At 46.2% G+C, this 24,638-nt stretch overlaps 1 protein-coding gene across 1 annotated transcript; it reads left to right on the top strand.

Annotated features, from left to right (window-relative positions):
• Positions 1-5,165: 5,165 nt before the first annotated feature.
• FAM180A (family with sequence similarity 180 member A) lies at positions 5,166-24,586 on the top strand. Its single transcript, XM_004046275.5, has 3 exons — positions 5,166-5,697; positions 16,998-17,098; positions 19,886-24,586. The coding sequence occupies exons 1-3, from the start codon at positions 5,622-5,624 to the stop codon at positions 20,228-20,230; spliced, it is 522 nt and encodes a 173-aa protein (XP_004046323.1). The 5' UTR covers positions 5,166-5,621; the 3' UTR covers positions 20,231-24,586.
• The last annotated feature ends 52 nt before the right edge of the window (positions 24,587-24,638 follow it).

Below are 24,638 nucleotides of genomic sequence, written 5' to 3'. Positions count from 1 at the left end.
TAGCCCATGACTCTCCACCAGGCCTTCCTGTCCCACCAGACAGCCTCCCACTGCTTCCTGCTCCTACTTGATCTTCCAGTAAGGCTAAATGGCATGAGGTTCTGCACCTACATCAAGTTGTCTCTCCCCTCATGCTGTTTTTCAGGTTGTCCGCTCCCTCACCATTCCTTCTCCCATAACCTAGTAAATCCAATGCATCTCTAAACACTTAATTCAGATTTCAACCCCTCCAAGAAGCCTTCCCCGACACCTCTCTCCCTCTCACTTTCTACATGAGAATCCTTCAGCGTTAAATGTAACATCATGTGCTCTGGATATGTGCAGCAGAGTCTATTGCCGCCATTATTATGAAGATTCTTGACAGCAGGGGATCTGTCTTATTTGATGTGGTGTATACCTGCTGCTGGGACAGAGGAGATTTTCAAAACCTAGATGAATGAATGCATGAATGAATGAGTGAAGGACAAACAAAAGGGTATTGACTGAGCCACTTTTGTGTTAGAGCCTCAGAGAGAGCAGAATCTTCCCCCGCATTACCATGAGAAGGGCCCAGACCAGAATTCCCTCCAATGCATTGCACTTCCCATGTCTAGAAGCCACAGCCACTTTACTGGTTTTCTCGTTTTTTGTTTGTTTGTTTGTTCTTTGTTGTGGTGGTGGTTTTTTGTTTGTTTGTTTGTTTTTGAGATGGAGTTTTGCTCTTGTTGCCCAGGCTGGAATGCAATGATGCAATCTTGGCTCACTGCAACCTCCGCCCGCCGGGTTCACGCGATTCCCCTGCCTCAGCCTCTCAAGTAGCTGGGGTTACAGGTGCCCGCCACCATGCCTGGCTAATTTTTTGTATTTTTGGTAGAGATGGGGTTGCACCATGTTGGCCACGCTGGTCTTGAACTCCTAACTTCAGTAGTCTTGAACTCCCACCCTGGCCTCCCAAATTGCTGGGATTACAAGTGTGAGTCACTGTGCCCGGCCTGGTTTTCTCATTTTCATCTCAGCCCCTGCTAGGCAGCATATGGAAGTGTCTACCATACAGTAGTTGTGTGACCCTCGTTACTTATCCTTTCTAAGCTTCAGGTTGCCATATGTTAAATGGACCCTATTTTAGTATCTACCGAATAGAACTCCTGGGAAAACTGCATGACATAAAATGAGATGTGTAGTCAGAACTCAGTAAATGGTAGATGTAACTAAGCTGGAAAATTGACTAAGAAATACAGGTAGGCGGGCTGGGCATGGTGGCTCATGCCTGTAATCCCAGCACTTTGGGAGGCTGGGGCGGGTGGATCACGAGGTCAGGAGATCGAGACCATCCTGGCTAACACGGTGAAACTCCATCTCTACTAAAAAATACCAAAAAAAATTAGCCAGGTGGGGTGGCGGGTGCCTGTAGTCCCAGCTACTCGGGAGGCTGAGGCAGGAGAATGGCGTGAACCCAGGAGGGAGAGCTTGCAGTGAGCAGAGATCGCGCCACTGCACTCGAGCCTGGACGACAGAGTGAGACTCCGTCTCAAAAAAAAAAGAAATACAGGCGGGCGTAGTGGGAGTTCAGAGTGAAGATGTATTGGACAACTATTGTCTTCAGCAGAACACCTCCCCCTAAAGTATTCCTTACATAATCAATAGCTCTCAGAAGCTCCACTGTCATGATTTTACTGTGCTCTGCTACAAAAGGCAGTGTTATTCATTTCCTTACCAGTCTCAACCAGTGCACTCAGGATCGTAGCGGGAACAAGGAAAACACGGGGAGAGAAAAAAATCAGTACTGTATACTAGGCCAGGCCTTCCCGAGACTTCAATCAGGCCCTTTGAGAAGCTGTAGATGTTCGCCTCCTGGTGCCAAGGTGTAGTGGTGAGAGAGAAGGCCTGACTCATCATCTTAGGAAATGAAATTAGTTACAAACACATTCATTCCCAGCCCAAATCCAAAAGCTAATCGTCACCCCAGTTTAGTAATTAGTAGGTGACAATTTGGAGATTTGAGCCTACAGATTCGAAAAGTCTGGGACTGGAGGCCAAAATGGTGATTTCTGGTCCTGGATTCCCCATGGCCTGGCAAGCCACATCCATCGTCCTCACTCACAAGAGCGTCGGCAGGAGAGCAGGGAGGCCTGAGTCTTCTTGGCTTCAGCATCAATCAACAAGTATTCAATGGGCAACTGCAGGGTGCTTGCTACCCCGCGCTAGGTCCTTTGGGCAATCCTTGCAGATTTACAAAGTACAAAAAGAAAACATTACACCAGAAGCAAAGATAGTTAGAGCCAGTAAGACTAATCTGATGAGTAGAGGCCATTGTGTGTTGGAGCCAGCTCTTACGGACTTCCTGAGAGCCGATTGTTAATATTTCAGAAATTTTGCAAGCCACTTGTTAAATTATCAGTAGCTTGAAATCAGCCATGAGTATTTTCACCAGGGGAATTGGCAGGCACTACAAATCAAAGTTTCTCCCCAGCCCTCTAGAACTGGTTTACCAGCACTCCAATAAGGAGTTCCTAAAATATAAGGCTTTAAGGCAGGCGAGGGGAGTGGTTTTGCATGCGGGCTATGAAATCACATAGATTTCTCTGAGCCTGTTTCTTCATGTGTATAGAGCTCACATATATTCAGTGCTTACTATGTACCGGATATTATTCTCAACATTTATACATATTAATGCATTGATACGAGTTAGTGGGTGCAGCGCACCAGCATGTCACATGTATACATATGTAACTAACCTGCACATTGTGCACATGTACCCTAAAACTTAAAGTATAATAATAAAAAAAAAGAAATTACAAGTTAAAGTGCTGCAGTATAAAGAAGAAAAATAATCATTTATGCCATTTTCAATACAGAACCTATTTCCAAATCAAAACACTTTACACTTGGAATATTGTCAAATCTCAAATTTTTACCTTGCTGAGATCTGCGACCACCTTTTGAAACAGAGACAGTGTAGGTATGATTACTCCCTGTATACTCAAGGGTTAGGAAAATGGAAAAGAACCATGAGCCCCTCAAGAATGGTGGCTTTTCTTATTGGAATGAAGTAAATAAAATAAATTCATCGGCAATGCATTTAATTTCTCTCTTAGCAATTAATTGTGTATCTACATTGAATGATAACCGTGTAAACAGTCAAGATATGCATGTGGCAAATGAAAAATAAAGCAAAATGTTTTATCTTAAAAAAATGCATTGATTCCTTGAAACAACCCTATGAGAGGAAATTATTATTGTCCCCATTCTATAGATGAAGAAAATCAAGCCCAAGAGAGATGAGGGAACTCCACCAATATCACACAGCTAGTCAGTGGCACAGCTGGGATACAAAGACAGGCATCTTGCCCCATAGCCTGCCCTCTCACCTTCTAGCTCTGCACTGCCCGATACAGGAGCCACTGGCTGCATGGAGCTATCAGGTACTTGAAACAGGACTGGTGTGACTTGAGAAGTGCTGTAAGTGTGAAATACACATTAGATTTCAAAGACCTCATGTAAATATTATATATATATATATAATATCTTGCTAATACTATATCACTTACTTGTAGAAATGATAATATCTTGGATATATTAAATGAAAGATATTATTACTATTCATTGCACTTGTTTCTTTTTACTTTTTCTATTTTTTTATTTTTATTTTTTTGAGATGGAGTTTCACTCTTGTTGCCCAGGCTAGAGTGCAGTGGCACCATCTCGCCTCACCACAACCTTCACCTCCCAGGCTCAAGAGACTCTCCTGCCTCAGCCTCTCGAGTAGCTGGGATTACAGGTGTGCACCACCATGCCCGGCTAATTTTTGTATTTTTAGGAGAGACAAGGTTTTGCCACGTTGGCCAGGCTGGTCACGAACTCCTGACCTCAGGCGATCCGCCTGCCTCGGCCTCCCAAAGTGCTAGGATTACAGGCGTGAGCCACTGCACCCAGCCTCTTTTTACTTTTTTTTAGTATGAGTTGTAGAAAATGTTAAGTGACGTTTGTGATTCATGTCACATTTCTGTTGGAGAGTGCTGCTGGCTAGTGCCCTAACCTCCTAGTTCGGTGGATGCATTAAATCAGTTAATGCAAGGAGGGCACCTAGCACACTGTCTGAAGCAAATTAAGCACCTAATAGCTATTATTAATATTAGTGAGCGTACTGGTTTTCAAATGTTGTAGTCCAGTATTTTTTTCCCCAAAAAAAACTAGTTGTTTTTTTTTTAATTTTTTTAAGAGAAAAGTTCTCACTCTGTCACCCAGGCTGGAGTAGAGTGTTGTGATCATAGCTCACTGCAGCCTTGAACTCCTGGGCCTAAACAATCCTTCTGCCTCAGCCACCTGAGTGACTAGGACTACAGGCACATGCCACCACGCCCAGCTAATTTTTTAATTTTTTGTAGAGACAGGGTCTATTTTCCCTAGGTTGGTCTTGAACTTCTGGCCTCAAGCAATTCCCCCACTTCGGCCTCCCAAAGTGTTGGGATTACAGGCGTGAACCACCATGCCCGGCTCCCAAACAACTTCTTATAGCAGATAAAAGAGGAGCTTTTGCAGTAGAGTAGAGCTTTGAGGAGCCTTCTTGGGGAGCCCATTCACCCTGGGCACCACCTCCACAAACTGGAAAACCCACAGGATGACATAATCTTTAAGTGTCCTTCAAGCTTTAGCATTCCCTATCATTTCAGAGAAGTTAAGGAAGTGATTGGGAAAGAATTAAGGTGTCTATGGCAGTATATTACAATGACTATGGAAAAACACTCCCATTTTGCTTGGGAAAATCAAAGTGGCTTGGCCCCAGGTCTAGGCACAGCCCAGAAATGGGAGCATCACCAATGTGAGTTGGGGGGCTTGGCCCCAGGTCTAGGCACAGCCCAGAAATGGGAGCATCACCAATGTGAGTTGGGGGTCCCCGTGGGCTCCTGGATCATTACCTACGCACGTTCACGCAGACAATACCGATGCACCATGTCCCCTCTCCACTTCGGCTCGGTCACAACCTGTCAACTCCCCACCCACCCAGAACCTGGGCAGACCAGACACAGGCTCTAGGCGCCAATGTCCTAGTCTAGCTCCAGGGCCAGGCAACAGTGACACTCAGCCCAGGCACCACAATGATTTTGCTGTCCTGAAGGCAACTTAGGCTCAACCAGCCCTGGTGTCTGCCAGGCAGGCTCCCAACTCTGCCTCCAGCCCTCGCCCCTGGCTCTGGTATCGTATGTGTGGACGGGGAGAGCAGCCAACTCTTCGCCGGGCTCTCTAACAAGTTCCACGGGTCTGTTTGTTAAAGAAAAATTCCAGTGGGTGCATCCAACACATGGAACTCAAGTACAGAAATTATATTTATCCGCCCCACTGCCAAGGAGATCACATGCCCCGTGAGTCACTCCAGATGTGCTCAAAAACAGAGTCTCTCTGTGGAAGGCCAGTCCCCCAACCCCAGAGAGCGTCAAATGAAGAGAGGTACGGACTCCTGTCCCACCCAGGACGCAGCCTTCAGCCTCCAGCCTTCTGAGGCAGAGTAGGCATTTCTGCACGTCTGCAAAAGGAAGGGAGGGAAGCACTCCATCATCTCACTGGGAAGAACGGCACGGGCATACCTGCAGCTACTGGGGTTCCATTGGGCTTGAGGGTCGATTTTTCACCTTTTGAAGGACAAGATGCATTGGAAGATGTTGCTGCTTCTGCTGTTGTATTACAATGCTGAGGCTTCTATGTGCCACAGGTGGAGCAGGGGTGAGTTGCTTTTTATTCATTTGTTTGTTTGATGCTCATTATACTTTCTTCAATGCAATTCAAAATTTGGAGGGAAGGACATTAGAAGCCCCGCACTCTCCTTTTGTCTAATCTCTGTCAATTGCTTGATGCTTCTTGACATGTTCCCCCTTCTTAGAGGGTGATGGGGAAATGACACTGGAAAAAATCAAAGCTCCTGAGGGAATTAGGTTGAGGTGGAGAACCCAGAGAGAACCCCTTTCTGGCATCCCAGAGAGAACTCATTTCTGCTTCATAGAAAGTAGAACTCATTTCTTCAACTGCCCCCACCACCTGCAGCAGTTGGGCCAGACCGTCTGGAGAGCAGGTGCTGAGGTCTGCTGCTAAAATGATGGAGTGATGGGGGCTGGGATGCCAAAGGCCTGCTCCCTGGGGGAACCAGAGCAGAAGCTCTGCAGAACGTTGCCTCCTCACCAGGAGGGGATGCATCTCTGCAGCCAGAGGTGGGCAGGTGAGGAGAGCAACCCTTCAACCTCCACTGCACCCACCAGCTCCGCCACCTCCTCACAAAGGAAGGGGCCCCAGCAAAGGCTGTTCTCTTATCACTGACTTCCTCCCCCTCAGGATGTAGTTCCTCCTAGCTGGATGGCATCTTTTCTCCATTTCCCTGGGACTGGCTCTGCTTGGTAGACACTGGAAGCACCTCGAGCCAGAGTTTATCACTGTTAGGAAAGGAGGGACCCACAGCACTGCCCACTCTTCACCAATATGAATGGAAATCTTTCCACTGCCTAAAGTCAACTGAGTTCACTCTCCTAGAAAGAACTGCAAGAAGAATGGGCTCCTTCAAGTCAGGCCAGTAGGTGTTTCTAGAGATACAAAATTGGAAGGCAACTGGCATGGTGGCATGGATGCGCCTCCTGCTTGCTTCTCAAGGACAGTGTCAGGGAAGGAAGGAGTGGCCGGAGTGGGGATAGAGCAGCGCCAGAGAAGGATCTGAAATGGGAAGGAGGCAAAAGCTACTGTACTTATGCTGGGTTTTATTTCCTCATGGTTAAACCTGACATTAGGGACTTACATCTCTAACAGAGATATGTCTTTTGAGCTGAGCTGTGAAGTGATCGTTGCCCAGAAACAAATAATACAGCATTCTTCATTTTTCTCGTAACAACATTGCATACACATGCACATACACACATACACCCCTCCCTTTTCTTTTTTTAATTTTTAATTTTTAATTTCTGTGGGCACATAGTAGGTGTACATATTTATGGGGCCTATGAGATGTTTTGATACAGGCACGTCACATCATGGAAGATGGGGTATCCATCCCCTCAAGCATTTAGCCTTTGTGTTACAAACAATCCAATGATACTCTTTTAGTTATTTTTATTTGTTATTTATTTACTTATTTATTTATTTTTGAGATGGAGTCTCACTCTGTTGCCCAGGCTGGAATGCAGTGGTGCAATCTTGGTTCACTGCAACCTCCGCCTCCCAGGTTCAAGCGATTCTCATGCCTCAGTCTCCTGAATAGCTGGAATTACAGGTGTGCACCACCACGCCTGGCTAATTTTTGTATTTTTAGTAGAGATGGGGTTTCACCATGTTGGCCAGGCTGGTCTCAAACTCCTGACCTCAAGTGACCCGCCCACCTCAGCCTCCCAAAGTTCTGGGATTATAGGCATGGGCCATAGTGCCTGGCCCTCTTTTAGTTCTTTTTAAATTGTTATTGACTATAGTCACCCTGTTTTCACACCTCCCTTTTCATTGTGTGCACAAACTTTGAGGTAGCACTTGGAAGTAAAAAGCAAAGAGAACTTGGAGTTGGGTTCTGTCACTCCCCTCTTTGTCACACTGGGGATTTGCTTATTAAACAGGGTAAGAGTGCCCACTCTTCCTAAGGCACAGGCTATTACAAAGCCAAAAGGGATTATTTGACTTGCAATATGGTTTGTAAACACGATAGCCACATCATGAGCTACTCTGCAAGGGTCCTGGTTTAAGTTCCATCTCTATTTGGCAATGTGATCTCAGACAAGTCTCTTAACCTCTCTGAGCTTTAGTTCACTAACGGGTGACATTAACATCCATCACATCAATAAAACCCTCATGGTGTTACTGTGAGGGTCATATTCAAAAATATAGATGAAAATACTTTGTAAATGACAAAGCACAATATAAATATTAGCTATTGCCTACCAGTTTTTGAAAAATAAAAATTTTTCATTAAAGGAAGTTTAAGGCTCTTAACAGGGGAATCTACAGCAACATTCTGGGAGCAACTTCTCCGGGCCATGTCCTTCCGCACTGGGGAAGGTCTTTCCACAGTGAGTTCACGATCCACTGACTCAAAGCCAGCCCATCTGATACCGAGGTCACTATGAGGCAGCGGATGTGACGTGCTAGATTAATGGCTCAAGTCAGCGCTGAGTCAACAAATGATATGGAGTCCCTCCAACCATCATCAAATGTCTTCCACGTAGTTGATTTTTTTTCATTTTTAACATTTTTTTCTAATTATAAAAGAAATACACAATTCTTGCCATTTTTTTTCAAGACGGAATAGGAGTCACACCCAAACGAATAAGTTTTTCCAAACGTATTATTCATTTCACCTTCATCCTTATCCCCACCCTACCTCCAGCCTCAATTCAAAGTACTCCCTTTGGAAACAGTCTTAGGGCAATCTCTTCCTGAGCTTTTCCTCTTCCACCCCCTGCCCTTTGGCCTCCACCCCCACCACTACCCCGTGTCCATCCTCCCACCCTCCTGCTCCAAAACGTAAATGTAGATGTAAACTCACAGGCAATATGCGCCTTGTTGTTAGGACTGTCTTTTTCCTACCATCCTCCCAGCCTTTCCCTAAGTGCTCTCTAGGATTCCACCCTGGGAGGCAGCTTTCCACGCCAGGATCCAGGATCACCCATTCCAGCCCCACCAGCTTGATGAAGACCAAATGACTCACCTGTGGCCAAGCCAGGAAAGCCACATCTACACACACACACACACACACACACACACACACACACACACACAGAAACACACACACACACACAGGTGGCCCACGTCCCAGCACATACCAGGTCCTGCCAGGGCACCACTGGAAGGGGGAGGACCAGCCAGACTTGAGAAAGAATTATGCATCTATTAAGGATATGAATGAAATATGCATCTATTAAGGATATGAATAGCTATGCTTTTGTTGAATACATACAAGTTATTTTTTAAGTAGTTTAATAGAGCAGCCCTTCCATTTTTTGGTGGACCTTATGTCATTTTCAGGTGTCCATTTGTGTGTGTCCTCAGTCATGAATGTTCCACGAGGGAAAGGCCTGTGGTCAGTACTCAGTAAGTACTCACTGACTGCCGGGCATGGTGGTGCACACCTATAATTCCAGTGACTCAGAGGAAAGTTAAAAAAAAATTAGCTGGGTGTAGCAGCATATGCCTGTAGTCCCAGCTACTCAGAAGGTTAAGGTGGTAGGATCACTTAAGGCAAGGAGATCAAGGTGGTAGGATCACTTAGGCCCAGGAGGTCAACGATGCAGAGAGCTATGATTGCGCCACTTCACTCAAGCCTGGATGATGGAGCAAGACCCTGTATCCAAAAAGAAAATTGTTTTAAGTATTCACTGCCCAAGTGCCCCATACAGAGCCATCTCCTCGCTCCACAGTAACTCTGTGAGGTCGGTGCTATCCTAACCATTTACAGGTAAGAAAATTGGAGAGTGAGGCAAGAAGTCAAGTGACCCAGCTCCCCCAGCTGCAAGGGCAGAGTTGAATTTGATCCCCCAGGTCCATCTGCTGGCAGAGTGCCCCGTCCTCATTCATCCGCTCTGCATATTTCTCCATCCCCCATGGGCCACTCACCTGCTCCCGGCAGCCCCAAGCTCCCCCTACAGGGTGGAGCTTTCCAGCCAAGAGGAGCTGGCTGCCAGAGCCCTTTCAGGAGCTCTCCCAGAGGACCCCCACGCACAGGGCCGAGACCCTGGCTCGCTCAGAATAGCACTGTGTTTCCAGAGGGCTGGCCCAGGAGTCAAAAAGTAAATGACATCAGTCAGATCTGGCAAAAGATCTTTTACAAACGAGAGCTTTTCCTTTCCACACCCACTGTCCTTTCTATCGAGTTGCTTCAACTGATTCATTAAAAATACAGTTGGAGTTTGGCTTGAGATGGTCTGCAGCTTGAATCCTTTCCAACAAGCTCTTTACCACAAATGCTATGCACAGTTCTGGGCAAAGCATGATTAGCCTGAATACCATGCTACTGAACATATTGGAGGGATGGGAGGAAAGAAGAAGAAAGAGACTTTTGACCCAGATTACAGAAAGTCAAAGAGAAGGTCGGGCTGCCAAACAAAGGCAGGCTACTTCATTGGAGTGCCTCTGGCTGTTTGTCTAGGCAAGAAAGCTTTGAAGGGCTAAGGTGTGGGGGAGGTAGGGGACAGCACTGGCTGAGATCAATTAAAAAATAGCTTCGTCCAGGCCCAAACAGGGACTCCTCAGGGATAAGGGGAGGGTGTGGTGGAGACAGAAGTCAACATCTACTTTCTGATCATTAGCCAAGACCGAGAACCACAAATAAACTCTAGATTCACCCTATTAGAAAAGGAAGGATTTTATAGGCACTCTATTTGAAAAAAATAGAGCTTAGTGACCAGGGCAGGTAATATGTTCCTGTGGGATTATTTATTCATTTGAAAAACAGGAAGGGGCATGATGCTAGGCACTGAGAATACAACAGTGAACAAAATAGACAAAATCCCATACCCTCTAGTGAGGGGAAACAGGCAACAAATATATTTATATTTTAAAATAAGTGATTTGTTGGATGATAATAAAGTAGGGACAGAGGCTACAGAGTCCAGAGGGTTGTAATTTTAAATAGAGTCATCACAAAGAGCATTTTTCTCCAGCCACATTCAGGTGCACAGGGGCAGGTGTGGAATAGGCAGAGCTGGATTGTGCTTTTGCCAAGCGATTGCAAAGGAACAATAAGGGGCCGGGCGCAGTGACTCACACCTGTAATCCCAGCACTTTCGGAGGCTGAGGCAGGAGGATCACTTAAGGCCAGGAGTTCGAGACCAGCCTGGCCAACATGGTAAACAACCCCGTCTCCAGTTAAAAAAAAAAAATACAAAAATACAAAAATTAGCCAGGCATGGTGGCGCCTGTAGTTTCAACTACTCAGGAGGCTGAGGCACAAGAATCGCTTGAACCTGGGAACCCAGATTGCACCACTGCCCTCCAGCGTGGGCGACAGAGCAAGACTCTTGTCTCAAAAAAAAAAAAAAGGAACAATGAGGGAGAAAAGGAGAATCGATGCAGGAGAGTGATCCTAAAAGTAGTCCTTTGACCTTGCATATCACATTATTATAAGTCAAAGTCAGAGTTTTGAAAAGTATGTGTGATCTATTTAAGAATACGTTTTCTATCAAATGCATAGGCATTCATTCATTCATAACTAACTACCATTTATCCTTTCTGTAGTTATTCAGAACTGAAGAATGCCCACTCTCTGGGCAGAGGTACCTACAAAAAGGAGCATTGTTCACTTATCAGTGAGCTTGGGTTTTGGAGCCTTGGAGATCTGGATTTTAATCCCAGCCCTACCTCAAATAAATTGGATGGCCTAGGGCAATTTTCTTAACCTCCAAGTTTCTTCATCTATAAAATGGAAAGTTCATACTTACCTCACAAGGTACTTATGGACAGCACAAGGCACACAGTGGGTGCCCCGAGCTCTTACATTATTATATCTGAGCTCCACATGTTAAGATCTTTAGCCTGAGCTCCAGAGGTATCTCTCAGCAGAAGACATGGACAGAACACGCTATAACACATGAATCATGAACTCTGGATCCAGCTCCTGGACTAACTTAGTCCATGTGGCATGACCTTTAGCAACTGAGTCACTTCTTCTGTGCTGGTCGGTCCCATGTGTCCTAGATGCTCATTTGTCCAGCAATCGAGGAGGAGCTGAGCAGTGCTTGGTTTCCCCACCCCACGGCCAGCCTGGGCAGCCAACTTCCATGCAAGCTGACCATTGAGTCTCAGGAAAGGCTTCCTGGGGAAACAAGATTTTCTACAATGTAGGAGCAAGTCTAGTTTCCAGCTTTGCACATATACATCTTAGAGTTTGCCAGCCCTTGTTTCAGCCATCAGCATTTCTGGTGGGGTCCAGCCTTCATCCTTATGGACAAGAACATCTTGGAGTGACTGCACATTGTGAAATTGTACCTCTGTATTTTGACATTGATCAGATAGAGCTATTTCTCACCCACCACCTCCAGCCTCTCCAGTGGAGATAAGTTTATTCTCTCTAGATCTTGCCTCACACAGGGAGTCAGATCTGGGTGGCTGCCGAGCCACTGAGATGTCTGCCCTAGAGCTGGCTGCACTCCAGCAGCCGTCCCTACCCCTGCCCAATGCACAAGGTCAAAGCAGCCACAGAAATGTGAGGGGCAGCACTGCTGGGCCTGGTGGACCAGTGCAGGGGTGGGGGTGAGGAAGGGAGGGAGAGAGACCCATCTTTAAGATTCCTGTGCTTCCCACACATACATTCTAATTTTTTACTTTTTAAATGGATTGGTAGGACCTCTTTTTTAGCTTCTAGATATTGATCCTTATCAGTGACATTCATTGGAAATGCTTTCTCCCATTTGCTTGGCTTTTCTTTTTTTTTTTTTTTTTTGAGACAGGGTCTCACTCTATCGCCCAGGCTAGAGTACAGTGGCTGATCACAGCTCACTACAGCCTTGACCTCCCAGGCCCAGTTGATCCTCCTGCCTCAGCCTTCCAAGTAGCTGGGACCACAAGCATGTGCCACCATGCCCAGCTAATTTTTTTAATTTTTAGTAGAGATGGGTCTCACTATGTTGCCCAGGCTGGTCTCAAATTCCTGGGTTCAAGTTATCCACCTGCCTCAGCTTCCCAAAGTCCTGAGATTACAAGTGTGAGCTGCCACACCTGGTACACACTTATTTTTTTTTTTTTTTTTTTTTGAGACAGAGTCTCAGTCTGTCACCCAGGCTGGAGTGAAGTGGCATGATCTCGGCTCACTGCAACCTCCGCCTCCCGGGTTCACGCCATTCTCCTGCCTCAGCCTCCTGAGTAGCTGGGACTACAGGTGCCCTGTAGGTGCCTGCCACCACACCCAGTTAATTTTTGGTACACACTTACATTCTAAAGCAATAGCCATTCCTGTTGTCTGAAGCTATTTCTAAGTCTCCACCAAACTATGTTACTATTCAGTAGGAGACCAAGAGCTGTTGGAAATGATAAAGTTTTCATTATCAAGCTCAGCTTTGAATCAGGAAGTATTTTCTTCTTGGCTCTTTGAGAACTAGGGGTCCCTCTGGGGTGAGCATGTTAAAAACATGTTGCTGTTCACAGGGCAACAACTGAGCGAAGAAAGTCCAGGTCTAAGATCATGAATAACTTCCAGGCAGGCAGCGGCTGTGATTACAGGGAGCAGAAAGGGCTCCACGCCCTGACATTCCCTCCCTATCGCCTTCATCTGCTGGGACTGAGGTTTTGTTTTTTGTTTTTTTTTTTAAGGGAATAATACCTTTAATTTGGCAATAAGAGATAAATTCTAGCAGAATTAAAGAAGTAGAGTCGCTCTTAGATCCTATCCTAAGAAGGGGGTTTCATCCGCCTCCTTTCTTCCTGGTGGGAAGAAAAGAGGAGCACAAAGAAAGAAACAGGCCACACCTTGACCTAGGACCAACTCATCTCATACCAAGGAGAAAACAGAGACAAAGTCCATGCCCTCTTTGTGCCTGCACTCCTTACCTCCAAGAACATGATGACCTTGGTCTCTTCAGATGACCTTGTAAGGCCCCATCAGATAGGCGAGAGCTCTGAATTGTTTTATGATAGAAGGACACCATCAGCCTGTCTGCGATATGGATAACACAGATCTGGCTGCCTACTGGAGCCTGGGAGCTGGAAAAAGTCCCAGTGCCTACATTTCACTCCCAGAGATGCCCACAGATTGGCCTGGAGTGTGGTCTTGGGCATTTGGGTTTCTAAAAGTGCCCGGATGAATCGAATGTCTAGTCAAGGCTGGGAACCACCGGTCTAAACAGAGAGCGGCCACACAGCCTAGGGTCAGCGTCTTCCACAAAATTTCAGGTCAAGCTTACTCTGACTAGGACAGTGGTTCTCAACCTCGGCTGTCATTAGAAGCACTTAGGACGCTTTACAAAATCGTAATGTGTTCATTGCCCTCTGGTTCAATTAAATCAGAACTCTGGAGCTGGGTCCAAGAAACCACTTTGGTGACTCTAACAGTGTTAACTAGTGGAGTCACAGACACCTCACTCTCCTGCGTTCCACCTGACACTACAGGCATTGGCAATGGACAAACAGGGGCAAAGGCTTCCTCAAGCCCTAAAATCTATGATTCTGGGGGAAACTGGCTCTTTTTTGGCAAAGAGTATAAACTCTGCTGAAATACCTGGCTAGGGAATACTGCCATGGAGCTCATGGCTCCTTCCCTGAGCACGGTCTGGCGAAACAGAGCTGGTCACTCTGCTGGCCGAGGCGACCATTAGTGCAGGGATTTGGTCATCAACAGCTATGCCTGGCGCACACCCCGGAAGCCTGCCAGGCTCTGCCACGGGTACAGAATATAAAACTGTATGTATCAAAGCCCTTGAGGAACTTGTGATATCGATCATAAATGAGTTACTGAGAAAGTAATTTACAGCAATACTATAATAAGCCCATCAGGCTTTTCTGAGTCATGGGAGATTCCTACCAGTGAGCTTTTCAGGAAAGTTCCTCTAAGTTAAAGATGTTTCCTTTTTTTTTTTTTTTTAATCACTTCTGATGGCAATCCTTCTAAAATGATTTCCATCCTTCCCTGCCTTTTTTTTTTTTTTTTTTTTTTTTTTTTTGAGACAGAGTCTCACCCTGTCACCCAGGCTGTAGTGCAGTGGCGCGATCTTGGCTTACTGCAAGCTCCGCCTCCCGGGTTCGCGCCATTCTCCTGCCTCAGCCTACCGAGAGCTGGGACTACGGGCGCCTGCCACCACACCCGGCTAATTTTTTGTATTTTTTTAGTAGAGATGGGGTTTCACCATGTTACCCAGGATGGTCTCGATCTCCTGACCTCGTGATCCGCCCGCCTCAGCCTCCCAAAGTGCTGGGATTACAGGTGTGAGCCACCGCGCCCGGCTTTTTTTTTTTTTTTTTTTTTTTTTTTTGATATGGAGTCTCACTCTGTCGCCAGGCTGGAGTGCAGTATGGCACGATCTCGGTTCACTGCAAGCTCCACCTCCCGGGTTCAAGCAATTCTCCTGCCTCAGCCTCCCAAGTAGCTGGGATTACAGGCATGCACCATCATGCCCAGCTAACTTTTGTATTTTTAGTAGAGATGGGGTTTCACCATGTTGACCAGGCTGGTCTCAAACTCCTGGCCTCATGTGATCTGCCCACCTCGGCCTCCCAAAGTGCTGGGATTTTAGGCATGAGCCACAGCGCCCAGACTGTCTTCTTTAACTGCGTACACTGAACATAATTTGACCTTTTCTCAATGGCTCAAGGGCACTATTATCAACTAGCAGAGCTGCCATTTATGATTAAGCAAAATACGCCTGTACAACTTCAGGGGGTGCCAACACCTTGTAGTCTCCAGTTTTTACCATTATTTCCACAGTTTTCTGGTAGATCATAATTAAGTGTCTTAAAGAAGCGGTACCTTTTTCTATCAGCTGGCGGAGGGCTTGCCGATCATTTCTGCACAGTGCCTGCTCCCCAGAGAGGTTGTGGAGGTGACCAGGGCTATTTGCTCCTAGCCTGACGTGGTCCTGGAGAACTGGAATTTATAATAATCATTCCTATACCCTCTGATGTTCTGTCTTCTCCTTCACTTGTCCCCAGTCAGTGCCTAATTCTTGCTGTCCTGTGTACCTCTAATAGCAATTCATCTTCCTCCAGTTACCATTTCTACATGCAACCACGGGGGAACAGCATTGTCAAGTCACTGACTTTATACTAAATACATTCCTAAATCAGCCAGGCTTGACTGGGCTCGGTAGCTCATGCTTATAATCCCAGCACTTTGGGAGGCTGAGGCGGGCGGATCACTTGAGGTCAGGAGTTCAAGACCGGCCTGGCCAATATGGTGAAATCCTGTCTCTACTAAAAATGCAACAATTAGCCGAGCGTGGTGGCACGCATCTGTAATCCCAGCTACTTGAGAGGCTGAGGCAGGAGAATCACTTGAACCCACGGGGGGCAGAGGTTGCAGTGAGCCGAGATCGTGCCACTGCACTCCAGCCTGGGCGACAGAGCAAGACTCCATCTCAAACAAACAAACAAACAAAAATCAGGCAGCCCTTGGGGAAAGCTCTGAGTTTGACCCCACAATGATGCCCTAGATCCAAGGGCCTGGGTCTTGTGCAGCTCTCTTCTTTTATTTTGTCACGTGTGTTCAGATTCTTGGCAGCTATATTTTGGATGCCTGAGGCAGCCAGAAGCCTGATCTTCTGATTAAAACAGGCAGTGAATCAACATAAACCAGCCCTTCATACTGATAACGTGCTAAGATGCGTGCAGTGCTATTAGGGAACAGTGTTTTCAGGGAACTCACTTACTGACTTTGGGGCTTTTTGTTTTCACTCATTTCTACTTTGCTTTGTTTTGCTTTGGTTTAATATAAATTTCCTAAGGCATGCATATCCCCAGGCATATAGATTTTGCAAAACTTTCTCAGATGGTTCTTCCTTTTTCTTTTCTTTTCTCGTTTTCTCAGACGGTTCTGATGAGCAGCCAGTTTTTAAGCCACTGGTCTGATATGACTGAGAGCTTTCTGGGCCACACCAGGGGAGTATGTCACCTCTCTCCTCACTCTGTGTCCACCACCACTTTCCAGTCAGTCCTTTTTTTTCTTTCTTTCTTTCTTTCTTTTTTTTTTTTTGACATGGAGTCTCGCTCTGTTGCCCAGGCTGGAGTGCAATGGCGCAGTCTCGGCTCACTGCAACCTCCACCTCCTGAGTTAAAACTATTCTCCTGCCTCAGCCTTCCATGTAGCTGCAATTACAGGCACCCGCCACCATGCCCAGCTGTTTTTTTGTAATTTTAGTAGAGATGGGGTTGCACCATGTTGGCCAGGCTGGTTTCGAACTCCTGACTTCAGGTGATCCGCCCGCCTCGGCCTCCCAAAGGGCTGGAATTAGAGGCATGAGCCACCGTGCCTGGCCAAGTCAGTCCGTTTTTAAGACTCCTTGACTACCTTCAAGGTGGATCAGAGGGAGAAGGTCTGGGCGCGCACAGCAGCCAGGAACTCACTGTTTTCTTTCTTTCAGCCATGCTCTTCCCTGCCGCCCACCGGCCAAAGAGGTCCTCATCACTGCCATTGAACCCAGTCCTGCAGACCTCCCTGGAGGAGGTGGAGCTGCTCTACGAGGTAGGCAGAGGGAACATGCTCAATACAAGTCACCCAAAAGGCACTGCACTTTCTCTATCGTTTTTGGAAAAGGAGAAGTGACCTCTCAGCCCCTGACCATGAGTGACCCCTGTTGTGGTAGGGAATAGCCTAATTTGTAGAGGTCATAGAACCTACTCATTCATAAAGTATTCCTCATGCCTCCTGTCTTTCCCACATGCTATAACAGAGAATGATGGCATTAGGAGTTCAGTTCAGTTTAAACTAAAGATTAGGTTTGGCCTATAGACGTCACTCCTGGCACCCAGGCACCAGAGTGTGGCAATATTCCCAAGCAAAGGCCTTGAGGCAGGACTTGCCAGGAAATGCCAAGCCATTGTCTGGGTGCAGCCGTGTCTCCAAGGCCCTGCATGCTAAGATGGCAATGCTGTCTGGCTGAGCTGCCAGCCTAGCTGGGTTTCTGGAAGCCACAGACCACCCTGCAGGCTGTCTTTCACTACCTCTCACCTTGCATCACTGAGACCCCACTCCTCCTCCAAACCACAGGGTCAATTTCCTGAGGCTGCCCAGATTGGTTCAGTGTTATGATCCCAGGCTCAAGATCTGAGCTTTAGTCCTGGCTCTGTCACCCGTCCGCTGTGCCACCTTGCATAAGCCGCTGTTTCTCTCTGGGCCTGACTCTCCTCAACTGTTAAATGAGAGAATTCAACTAGGCTGTCCAAAATTCCCCTCCAGCTTTGACATCCTCTGACTCCATGCACTAGGACTGTCTGGTTAAGAAAGAGACAGCTGGTTGGGGGCTGGGCACGGTGGCTCACGCCTGTAATCCCAGCACTTTGGAAGGCCAAGGTGGGCGGATCACAAGGTCAGGTGTTCAAGACCAGCCTGGCCAACACGGTGAAACCCCATCTCTACTAAAAATACAAAAATTAGCTGGGCATGGTGGCACGTGCCTGTAATCCCAGCCACTCAGGAGGCTGAGGCAGGAGAATCACTGGAACCTGGGAGGCGGAGGTTGCAGTGAGCCGAGATCACGCCACTGCACTCCAGCCTGGACAACAGAGCAAGACTCCATCTCAAAAAGAAAAAAAAAAAAAGAAAAGAAAGAGACAGCCGGGCCAGGTGCGGCGGCTCATGCTTGTAATCCCAGCACTTTGGGAGGCCGAGGCAGGTGGATCACCTGAGGTCAGGAGTTCAAGACCAGCCTGGCCAACATGGTGAAACCTCATCTCTACCAAAAATACAAAAATTAGCTGGCCATGGTGGCATGCACCTGTAATCCCAGCTACTTGGGAGGCTGAGGCAGGAGAATCACTTGAACCCGGGAGGTGGAGGTTGCAGTGATCTCAGATCGCACCACCGTACTCCAGCCTGGGTGACAGAGCGAGACTCCATCTCAAAAAAATAAAATAAAAAAAGAGATAACTTGCTGTAGCCATGCAGTTAAGCCAGGGGGAGAGATTTCAAATCCTGCCTTGGGAACCAGACTAGGAAATGCAGAGTCTTTGCCTAGTCTTGAACACGGGAGTCATACGAAGAGATCTATATTTTAGAAAGATCATAGTGCCATGGAGGATGAATTCGGGAAGGGGAAGACAGAGACAAAGAGAAGAGAGAGGATTTGGAGTCATTCCATCCCTACTGTGAGCCTGGCACTACCCAGGGATGTGCATGGCAGACCCAGCTCCCACGCTTAGTGGGCAGGTCAGAGACGAGGACAAATCTCTGTGTCCCACTTGATTCCTAGCACAATCCTCTGCACCCTTCAAACTCTGAACATTTTTCCAGAGGTCCTATAGTAAATATAAAGAAACTAGAGCTATACCCAAATAAATATATTGTTTGCCAAGGATGTACTTCTTGACTTTTCCAAGAGCTGCCAAGAAGAATCAGTTAGAAAATCAGTCATTTGGCTCGGCGTAGTGGCTCATGCCTGTAATCCCAGCACTTTTGGGAGGTCGAGGCTGGTGGATCATCTGAGGTCAGGAGTTCGAGACCAGCCGGACCAACATGGTGAAACCCCATCTCTAATAAAAATACAAAAAACTAGCCAGGCATGGTGGCAGGTGCCTGTAATCCCAGCTACTTGGGAAGCTGAGACAGGAGAATCGCTTGAACCCAGGAGGTGGAGGTTGCAGTGAGCTGAGATCACACCACTGCATTCTAGCCTGAGTGACAGAGTGAGACTCCATCTCAAAAAAGAAAACAAAAAAACAAAAAAAAAAAAACAGAAAATCAGTAATTTTATGACCTTTATGTCTGAACTCCTTCTTTTTGAAAGCTGGTTTAACACAGAAAAGAAACAGCAAGGGGCCCACAGCCCAATCCAGTCTCACCTTGTCTTTGAATAGAAAAACCAAGCTAATGCAGAAAGAGTCTCCCAGCTTCTGCCTTAAAATTATCGAAATAGTTGATGCTTTAGATGATCTTTGTTGGGTGGAAAAAAGAAAGGGAAGAAGGAATTTATCCAGGACACTAGAAACTATAATTAATCCCTTAAATACTGGTTTTGAACCAGACACTGTATTAGCTTTGTCCATATTTGTCTTATTTACCTCTCACAATATCCCAGTGAAGTAGATGGTGTTACTAATTATTTACACAGAGAAGGAAAGTGAGGCTCAGAGAAGTTAAGTAACTTGTCCAAGGTCACACAGCAAGTGAGAAAGTCAGAACTGGAACTCAGGTCTCTTGAGTTCCAAAGCTCTTCTGGCAGCTGCCTCCCTAAGGGAAGGTGCGTGATAATGAACAACTGTGTCCTCAGCAATGCCTCACTTCATATTTTTGCACATCCACATTTCTCACCAGTTCCTGCTGGCCGAACTTGAGATCAGCCCTGACCTGCAAATCTCCATCAAGGACGAGGAGCTGGCCTCCTTGCGGAAGGCCTCGGACTTCCGCACCATCTGCAACAACGTCATCCCCAAGAGCATCCCAGACATCCGCCGGCTCAGCGCCAGCCTCTCCAGCCACCCTGGCATCCTCAAGAAAGAAGACTTTGAAAGGACAGTGCTGACCCTGGCCTACACAGCCTACCGCACAGCCCTGTCCCACGGCCATCAGAAGGACATCTGGGCGCAGTCCCTCGTTAGCCTCTTCCAGGCCCTGAGGCACGACTTGATGCGCTCCTCACAGCCGGGAGTACCTCCCTGAGAGACTGGCCCACACCAGGACCTCAGAGCAGGGACCAGCACAGTAATCCAGAAAGTCTTCATTCTCTACTCCATTTACAGAGACCAGCAACAAAACACTTACCGCTGACACAGAGCAGCAGAGATCAAACAGTAACCCCGATGCTCTTTTCTCCTTGTAGTTTCCTGGAAGACACATCTGATTCATGCCATCATGTGACCTGGGCTGGAAGAAAGGGCTGGAGTGGTCATTCAAGATGCCTCCATGGGCAGAATGGTTTGCCTATGGCAGGCAGAACTCTGATATGCTTCAACCCAGAGCAGTGGCCACACACACTCAAGAGTGAGAACAGGCCGGGCACAGAGGCTCATGCCTGTAATCCCAGCACTTTAGGAGGCTGAGACAGGAGGATTATTTGAGGTCAGGAGTTCAAGACCAGCCTGGGCAACACAGTGAAAACCCGTCTCTACTAAAATCACAAAAATCAGCCGGACGTGGTGGTGCACACCTGTAATCCTGGCTACTCAGTAGGCTGAGGCAGGAGAACCAGCTGAACCCAGGAGGTAGAGGCTGCAGTGAGCTGAGATTGTGCCACTGCACTCCAGCCTGGGGAACAGAGTGAGACTCTGTCTCAAAAATAAAAATAAAAATAAATTTAAAAAAGAGTGAGGAATGAGCTAGAAGAGACATCGTGGCAGGAAGATGGGGGACAGACTCCTTCGGTCCTAAGGGACTAGGGTGCTGGGTTGAATGAACATTTTTCCAGAGGTTCTACAGTAAATATAAAGAAATTAGAGCTATACCCAAATAAATATATTATTTGCCAAGGATATACTTCTTGACTTTTCCAAAAGTTGCCAAGAATAATCCATTAGAAAATCAGTAATTTTATGACCTTTATGTCTGAACTCTTCTTTTCTGAAAGCTGGCATAACACAGAAGAGAAACAGGAAGGGGCCCACAGCCCAGTCCAGCCATACCTTGTCTTTGAATAGAAAAACCAAGCTAATGCAGAGTCTCCCAACGAACAAGGTGGCATGAAGGCCCGTGCCTGTCTGTCTTCATGCAAAAATAATTTAGCATCATCAGACAACTAAATGCTCCAAATAAAAATGATTTTCAGATGACAGAATTCTACCCTTTCAAATGCCAAAACTTTCCTTTTATAGATATTGACTCGATATCTTTTTAAACTATATATACAAATCACCTTAAGCTTTTGTTTAGTGTAAGATCATCATTTAAACATTCTTGTGTGTGTGTGTGTGTGTGCGCGTGTGTGTGTGTGATGGAGTCTCGCTCTGTCATCCTGGCTGGAGTGCAGTGGCACTATCTCGGCTCACTGCAATGTCTGCCTCCCGGGTTCAAGCGATTCTCCTGCTTCAGTCTCCCGAGTAGCTGGGACTATAGGCGCGCACCACCACACCTGGCTAATTTTTGTATTTTTAGTAGAGACGGTTTTTCGCCATGTCGGCCAGGCTGGTCTCAAACTTCTGGCCTCAAGTGATCCACCCACCTCAGGCTCCCAAAGTGTTGGGATTATAGGCGCGAGCCATTGCGCCCGGCCATGTCATCATTTAAACATTCTAATGAAGGAGTTGGATAAGATAATCTCTAAGACTTCTACCTATGAAGTTCCTACAATCCTTTAACTGTGAGATGCCACAAGGAGAGCACCTGGATCTAAGAAGTCAGCTCAACTGTTTGTACCAACCCTGAGAGGTCCCAGACTGCTCATTCTGTGTTCAGTTCTGAGTTTTCCTGCTGCCTCCCTGACTGTCAGGCTATTAGAGCATATTTTTCTTTGTTACCAATGTAACTTGCCCTTCACAGTCTGTTCTTTCTTAGCTGGCCATTGCCTACAAACTACGATAGCCAGGTTTGTTATAATTCTGTGTTAAATAAGAGTTAATAGATGAAGTCCTCTGCTAGGGGTCGAGCGTCTGGGTCCTAATAAGGATTCCTCATTAGCTCAGAGATCTTTCTGTCTTCTCCTAAGTTTACAGCTGAGTTCAGCAAGCAAAAGCTGCAACAAGTCTGATCTCTGAATGAGTGAGGATTTATTGGGCTAAATTTGATTCTGAAATGAGTATTTAAAAGTTGTCATTTGATAATGATGAGGTCTGGACTCCTTCAAAATCTTTGAGCAAATAAGCTTTGCCCAGCAGTGCTAGCCGCATGATCCTTCTGGAGAAATACTAGGACACAGGAAGAAGGCATTCATCATCAGAGAAAAACACAGCTTTGCATCCTGATATTCTCAGGCTCAGAAGATTAGTAAGTCTCAGTTTCTCTTTCTCATTCCCTGACCATTCTGCTCTTTTACCTCCTCCAAATGCAGATTCTGATATATGCTTTTTTTTGTTCAATCTTTCTCTTTCTAAATGGTCTCTGACTTGGTCTCTGACATGGTCACTCTGCTCGTCTCTGTCTTTCTTTCTTTTATTTTAGTTGGTATCTCTGCTGCTCTATATTTGGGCCCAATTCCAAATATCTCTGTATCTGTTTTTTGATGCATCTCCAAGACTCTTCTGCTTGACTTTTGCTCTATCTCTGCTGACCCACACTCTAACACTCACTGTCTGTCTGTCTTCTCTGGGTATCATTGTCTAAGTAAAACACAAGTCAGTGTACAGACAGCGTTGGGATCGGCCAGAGGCAGATAAACATGGTAGCCTATCTTCACAGTTTGTACTTTTCCTAGATGTCAGGTGGGGAGTGGATTAGCAATGGCCTCAGTCCCTAGACACTGTGCAATACCCTGATAGTCAGTCTTGTATCCCGCCCTGAGGCTCCACTCCCTTGACAATGGATCTGAAAGCTTTCTTGTACTCAGAATCATCAGATGGAAAGGCCCACCCTTGTAGTCCTTGACCACCATGTTATGTAGATGGCTGCTCCCAGTAGTAAGAAATCCATGAATGGGAAGATGGTTCCCAGGAACATTCATCCAGCAACAAAAAAATTAAACACAAATTGGGGCTTGAATTTTTGTGGCAATCAATGACTGAAAAAAAAATAGAAAAAAGAAGGGCATGACCTTTGTAAAGACAAATGAAGACTCATTTTCAGTAACTAGAGTCTTAAAAACTATTTTAATCTGAATGCAGATCATTGTTTACCCACAGAGAGTTTTATGACAATGATTTCACTGACATGCCGAATCAGATATTATGATCACCACCAGCAGCCAAAAAACCCTATTCTTTGCCCAAGGAGTAGTAGAAATGTAGACTAGACAGACAAATAGGGTCTCCTATTTTGCCTCATTAGTGCCACACTCTATACAACTACAGTCACGAAGGGGTCACATTTGGTTATAATCACTATTAGAATAATATGGGAGTGTGATGTTTGTGGTGGAAACTTGCCCATGACTTATGTAACCATTTCTGCTGACAAATTTTAGGATCTAAAAACTTTGTAGGTTTTTTTGTTTGGTTTTTGTTTGTTTGTTTTTGAGACAGTCTCGCTCTGTCACCCAGGCTGGAGTGCAGTGGCACCTCCGCCTACAGTGTTCAAACGATTCTCCCACCTCAGCCTCCCAAGTAGCTGGGACCACAGGCACACGTCACCACACCCTGCTAATTTTTTTGTATTTTTAGCAGAGATGGGGTTTCACCATTTGGCCAGGCTGGTCTCAAACTCCTGACCTCAAGTGGTCCATCTGCCTCAGCCTCCCAAAATGCTAGGATTACGGGCGTGAGCCACCGTGCCCGGCCCAGGATCTAAAAACTTTCTAAGTTTCCTCCATCGTTGGCATCCTCACAGCTATCTCCAATGTCACTCAAGAGACATCAACAGACATTTAACTGCTGCAAACTTCATTGCTCTGTCACCTCACCTTGAATCTAACAAATCAAAGTATTTCTGCAGGTCCAATGGTCTAAAATCAAATGCTTGTTAAATGACTTTGTACAGCAACCCCTTACTTGCCTAATCCATTTCGATCTTATTTTTTTTATCGTGGTAAAAAACACATCACGTAAAATGTACCATCTTAACCATTTTTAAGCATATAGTACAGCAGTGTTAACTCCATGCATGTTGTGAAACAGACCCCCGGAACTTTCTCATCTTGTAATTCTGAAGTTCTATACCCACTGAACAACTCTTCTTTTCCCCTTCCCCCTGCCTGCCCCAGCTCTTGGCACCATTATTCTGCTGTCTGTTTATGAGAGTCTGACTACTTAAGATACCTCATACAAGCGGGATCTGGCTTACATTTCTTGAGCATTGTATTCTGGAAAAGTGTTTCCTTCCTCTGAAAAATGGGTAGAGTTCTGAAGGAGAACTACTGGTCTTATTGTACACTTGCTGTACCTATTTTTATTTAACAAATATTCATCTATGGTATAATAAAGATGTCATGACTGAGTTGCTCACTGGAATCTTTGTTATCTCAGAGTATCTCACCGAGGAATTTGGA

Source organism: Gorilla gorilla, chromosome 6 (genome assembly GCF_029281585.2).
Source record: "Gorilla gorilla gorilla isolate KB3781 chromosome 6, NHGRI_mGorGor1-v2.1_pri, whole genome shotgun sequence".
NCBI lineage: Eukaryota > Metazoa > Chordata > Mammalia > Primates > Hominidae > Gorilla > Gorilla gorilla.
The sequence above is the reverse complement of the archived record's forward strand: the minus strand, read 5'-3'. Positions and strand labels throughout refer to the sequence as shown.